This window comes from Strix aluco, chromosome 2, assembly GCF_031877795.1.
Source record: "Strix aluco isolate bStrAlu1 chromosome 2, bStrAlu1.hap1, whole genome shotgun sequence".
Classification (NCBI taxonomy): domain Eukaryota; kingdom Metazoa; phylum Chordata; class Aves; order Strigiformes; family Strigidae; genus Strix; species Strix aluco.
Genome location: NC_133932.1, coordinates 34392942 through 34398268, shown reverse-complemented (window position 1 = coordinate 34398268; position 5327 = coordinate 34392942). Strand labels below are relative to the sequence as shown.

Genomic DNA, 5327 nt, shown 5'->3' with positions numbered 1-5327 from the left:
CCCTACAGATGGGGGGGTGGGGTGGGGTGCGGTGTGCAAGGCACCGGTAGCGGGGCTCCAGGAGCAAAACCGGCGGAGGGGGAGTACATCCTAAGCGGGGCTGGCCTGGCAGGAGCTCCCCATCCTCGCCTCAGCACGGCGGGGCTCAGCATCCCCGGGGTCGGCGGAGGAGAGGCCTTTGCCTCCGCGCTCCGGGGGGGACTGGGGTGGTCTCTGCCCCTTCCCCGGCCCGGCCTTTGGCTTGCAGCCGAGCCTGGCAGAAGGGCCACAGTCGGGGGGACCGTCCCAAGCCGCTGGCAGACACCTGGCTGTCACGACTTCCCCCCCCGCCCCGCCAGAGAAGGCAGAAGCAGAAGTTCTTGTACCGCAAGGACCGCCTGCAAAGCCGCAGACGGACACAGAAGTAGCACCCTAAGGAGGCCTTAGAACGAGGGTGGCCAGTGCCAGCGCCCTCCTGGCCACCGGGCTCAGGGTCAGCTCTCCCGCTGGAGAAGGCTCTGGGGCAATCGGCGGGGTGCTCGGCGTTGCTCCCCGGGGCTTCGTCCCTCCCGCCCTTAAACCGGTTTTGGTTGCCAAAATCGGTACTGAGGATGGTGAGAAGGGGAGCTTCTCGCCAGGGGAGGTTGGGCTGGGTGTCTCTGGACGAGGAGCAGGGGGGGTTATTTCTCATCACCACTGGGGTGGGGGGCATGCTTTGCCGAGCCCCGTTTCCCTTCCCTGAAAGGGTTGGCATGGGACGAGCCGCAGAAGGAAGGAGCAAACCCAGCAAAGCAGGAGCCCGGAGGGGCGGTCGGGCAGGGACCGGCTCGCACCACGCGGGGACCCCAGCCCGCCCCGGCCGCCTGCCCACGGGGACCCCACCCCACCCCCCACCGCCAGGGAACCGCTTCACTTTACACTAAAAAAAAGAAAAAAAAAAAAAGTCCCCCGGATCCGAACTCGCTCTCATTCCCCCGCGGGTGTCTGTGTGCCCCAAACTCCTCCATGGCCTGTTATTATGTATACGTATAAAATATATATATGTATAAAATATACGTGCTATTTTGTATTTATACGTATGTAGCTAGCTAATTATTTTAAACAGCTGTCTATCCATTTATCGGTCTAGAGAGCGAGGTGTGTAAGCATGTGCTTGGGCAAGGGCGCGGGTTTTGGGGTCTCTCTGCCCGCCCGGAGCGCGGTGCCGGGCGGGAGCGGCCCCCCCGGGGCGGGCGGCGGCGGCGGGACCGTGGGAACCGCTCCCGGGGAGCCCCGCTGCCCGCCCCGGGGGGCAGCAGCCGTCGCCGGGGGCTGCCGACCTCCTTTTCCTCACAACATGGGATTCGTTCGGGCCGTTCCCCTTTTCCTGTAAGGAGAAGGGGAAGCCCCAGGTTGCTCCACGCCCGCACCCCGCGTGCGAGAAGCCGGCCCGTTCCTCGGGGTCTGTCAGAGGGTGAAAGATTGCCTGCCCAAGCACCCGAGTACACAACTGCTGAAATACGCACGGGCGAGAGATACGAGCAACTTCGGGAGAGGAAAAAAAAAAAAAAAAAAAGGCTGTCCCCATATAATTTTCCTTTCCGTGGATTTTCGTTAGGTTGGCTTTTGGTTGAAGGTCAAGTGTGCAGAAGCGATTACAGTGAGCGCCAAGTTTAATGTTTCCTTTCCCCGAATTAATATTTAGCTCCTGCCAAGCGCTGGATTCGGTAGACAAAAATTTTCACATTACGAACCCAGTGACAGTCGTTTCTTTCCTCGCCTCTCTTATTCTGCGGGGAACAAATGAGGAAAAAAATAAACCAAAACGGTTTCGATCAGCCGGCGAAGCAAACTAACGAAAAACTTAGGGAAAAGGCAAGGATGTGCCTAAAATGTTCCCACCGTTTCCCGGCTATGCGGCCGGTCACCCCGCGGCGCCCGCTGTCCCGCCGCCACTACCGGCACCTGCCTCCGCCTCCCGCTCGCCTCGGAACAGCAAGGAAGAGGAAAAGGCCATTTTTTTAAAATGCTTTTTTTTTTTTTTTATTTAAAATCTCAACAGTGGATCACTTTTTTTTTTTTTTTTTTTTTTTTGCAACCAAACAAGTAATAAATATTATTTAGCAACTTTTTTCTTTTTTTCTTTTTTCTTTTTTTTTTTTTTTTTTTTTTACAAAAATAAACAGATGATAAAATCTCTGCAAGGGGCAGCGATAAGAAAAGTTGTTATTTCAGAAACAAGCCCAAGTTCTCAGTATTGCAACACGGACAGTGTGAAAGTTCCTACACAGAAAGAGCATTAAAGGGTTCAAACTTTGTTAAAGGTGGCAGGAACGAAAAAAAAAAAAAAAGTGTTATACGCTTAAAAAAACCCCCAAAACCCAACAAACCCCAAGAACCCAAACCAACGAAATCAAGGCAAACCGACCCCTTATTCACTCATGAGGCTTACACAGTACAAGTGCACGGACGGAAAGCTCAGGCAGAGCGGACTTGCATCGTTATCGTTGAACGGTATATTTACAAATCCCGAACCAGAAGGAAAACTGAAAAAAACGGCGGGCGGGGGAGCGGGGGAATAAACCGACTTTCCCGGCTACACTTCCAGCCGGAGTCCCGCTGCTCCCCGGCAGAGCCGGGAGTCCCCGGAGCGGCGGCCGGGGGCTCCGGGAATGGGTTTGCCGGGGCGGGGTGTGACCCAGAAACGTCTCCAAAGGCTCTGCGTGTGGAAACGAAACCGGGAGAGAGGGGGGAGCAGACAAACAAACGAACAAACGAGCGAACGAGCGAAAACGCCTCTGCAGTTTTGGTTCCTCCATTCGCGACGAGCCCAGGACTATTTTCCCCTCCCAGCGAAGTTATCGCCAACAGCGTAAAATTAACGATAAAGAAGACGCGCGGGCGTTCACTCGTGGCGGGATGGTTTTCCCCGCTGTCTGGGGAGCGGGCAGAGCCGGGCCGGGCTCCATCCCCTCCCGCCGCCCTTCCGACGGCCCCGGGAGCGGGGCAGGGGGGGACGGGCGCGCACACACACACACGCGCGCACACACACACATACACACACACACACACTCACGGACACGGACACGGGACACGGACCCGCTGCCGCCGGGGGGGCGCGTTTGTAGGTCCTGGAGGTGCCGGGGCGGCGCGGGGCGCGGCGAGGCGGCCCCGCCGAGGGGCTCATTTGGTGTCGGTGGCTAATCTGGGGAGGCTGGCAGTGCCCATGCCGGAGACGTGGTGGTGCGGGGGGGCCGACACCTGGCACATGCTGCAGGGGCAGGGCATGCCCCCCCAGTGCTGGAAGCCGCTGCCCAGCGGGGCGGCGGCGGCGGCGGCGGCAGCCGAGGGCGACTTGAGGAGCCCGTGGGGGGGCCGAATGGAGCTGACGGCCGAGAGGCCGGAGCCGGGCAGGGAGGCGCTGGAGACGGCGGCGGGGGGCAGGATGGGGTGGTGGACGGGGTGCGAGGCGGGGTGGCCCGGGTGGCCGGGCAGCGGGGCGGAGTGGGCGCCCATGCCGCCGGGGCAGGCGGCGGGGTGGAAGCCGGCGTGGTGCCCGCCGTAGATCTCGCTGACCAGGCGCTTCATCTCCTCCAGGGAGTTGGTGAGCATGAGGATGTAGTTGCGCGCCAGGAGGAGCGTGGCGATCTTGGAGAGCTTGCGCACCGACGGGCCGTGGGCGTAGGGCATCACCTCCCGCAGCCCGTCCATGGCGATGTTCAGGTCGTGCATCCGCTTGCGCTCCCGGCTGTTGATCTTCAGGCGCAGCTGCTGCAGCTCCGGCTCCGTCATCTGCTTCTTGTCCTTCTTGGAGGAGGAGGACGACGACGACGAGGAGGACGACGAGGAGGACTTGAAGCCCAGCTTGTCCACCACCACCACCCCCGCAGCGCTCATGGCGCTGCGCAGCTCGGCGCTCAGCTCCGGCGGGGAGTCGCTCTGCGTGGAGCTGGACACGGTGCCGCCCGTGAAGCCCCCGCCGCTGCCTTTATTCCTGGCCGTGAGGAAGAGGTCATCGGGCTCCGGGGAGGACGGGCGGCTGGAGACCAGGCTGGCGTCCGAGTCCATGGCCCGGCGGGCGGGACGGCGGCGCGCACCGGGCTGCCTGCGGGGAGGAGAGAGAGCCCGCAGGCGGCCCCGGGTCAGCGCCCGCGGAAACTTGGCGCCCGCCCGCCCGCCCGCCACGTCGGCGAGCCCGCTCCGCCGCCGCTCCGCGGGGCCGGGGAACGACGGCCCCGGCGGGGGAGGCCGCGCTGCCCGCCCTCCCCTGCCGCCGCCCGTGGGGCGCCCTCGGGGGGGCGCCTCCCGTCCCGTCCCGTCCTGTCCCGTCCCGTCCCGTCCTGTCCCGTCCCTCCCTCCGCGCCTCTCCGCCAGGCCGGGGCCTCGGGGGGCGCCACTTCGGGGTGCTCGGGCGCGGGGGGCACTTACCGTGCGCGGGGCGGCCGTGGGGAGCGGCGCGCCGTGACGGGCGAGCACGGCAGCAGCGCGCACCTTGCGGCGGCGGCGGCGGCGGCTTTATAGCCGCGCCGGGGAGGAACGATGTCACCGGGCGGGAGGGGGGCTGCGCCAATCGGCGGCGGCGGCGGCGGGGGGGGGCGGCCGGGGGGGGCGGCTGATGTCACCGGGGCCGGTCCGGCTCGATGGGGCGGGCGGACGGGGGGGGCGACGGCCGGCCGCGGCGCGGGGAGCCCGGCGGGGGGGCGCGGTGGGGGGGAGGGACTTTTGTCAAATCCATAATAAAATGCAACAATGACAGCGCCGGGAACAGCTGTTGGGGGGGCGGGACGGGGACGGGGATAGGGATGGGGATGGGGATGGGGACGGGACCAAACAGCCCCTGGCCCCGCCGCCGCAACGCCCTCGGGGAGGCCGCGCTGCCCGGCTCCCGCCAGCACGTCGGTGTTTCCCCGTGCCCCGGCCCGGCCCGGCCCGCCCCCCCGGGAAGCGCTCAGCCCCGGCCCCGCCACACGCACCGGGCGGGCGGCACGCTTTCCCCGGCGGGTGCTCCCTCTCAGCCCGGTCGTTGTCCCCCCCGTTAAGTGCTGCGAAGGGAGGCGGAGGGGGAGGAAAAAGTGATTTCGGCCACCCCGTTCCCCACGAGCGGATTTCCCCGCGGAGGTCGCCGGGCAGCGCCGGCCCCAGCGGGGACTCCCGGCTCCCGCCCCGCGGCGACAGGGGGAAGAAGCCGGAGCAGCCACCAAAACCGACCCCCAAACGACCCTCCAGCAGGAGAGGGGAGAGAAAGAAAAAGGGACGTAAACCCAAAAGTGACCTTCGGGAATGCCTCCCGCCTCCGTCCGCACCTCGCCCGGCTCCCGACGATCCCCCTCGCCCCGGCAGCTCCGTGCAACAGGGTCGGGGCTTCCTCC

The 5327-nt window shown here is 64.5% G+C and overlaps 1 protein-coding gene across 1 annotated transcript; it reads right to left on the bottom strand.

Moving 5' to 3' along the window:
* Positions 1-1974: 1974 nt before the first annotated feature.
* Positions 1975-4429, bottom strand: OLIG2 (oligodendrocyte transcription factor 2). Its single transcript, XM_074814243.1, has 2 exons — positions 4387-4429; positions 1975-4063 (listed from the first exon to the last, which is right to left on the bottom strand). Exon 2 carries the CDS (start codon positions 4024-4026, stop codon positions 3142-3144), a length of 885 nt encoding a protein of 294 aa, XP_074670344.1. The 5' UTR covers positions 4027-4063; positions 4387-4429; the 3' UTR covers positions 1975-3141.
* Between the last annotated feature and the right edge of the window lie 898 nt (positions 4430-5327).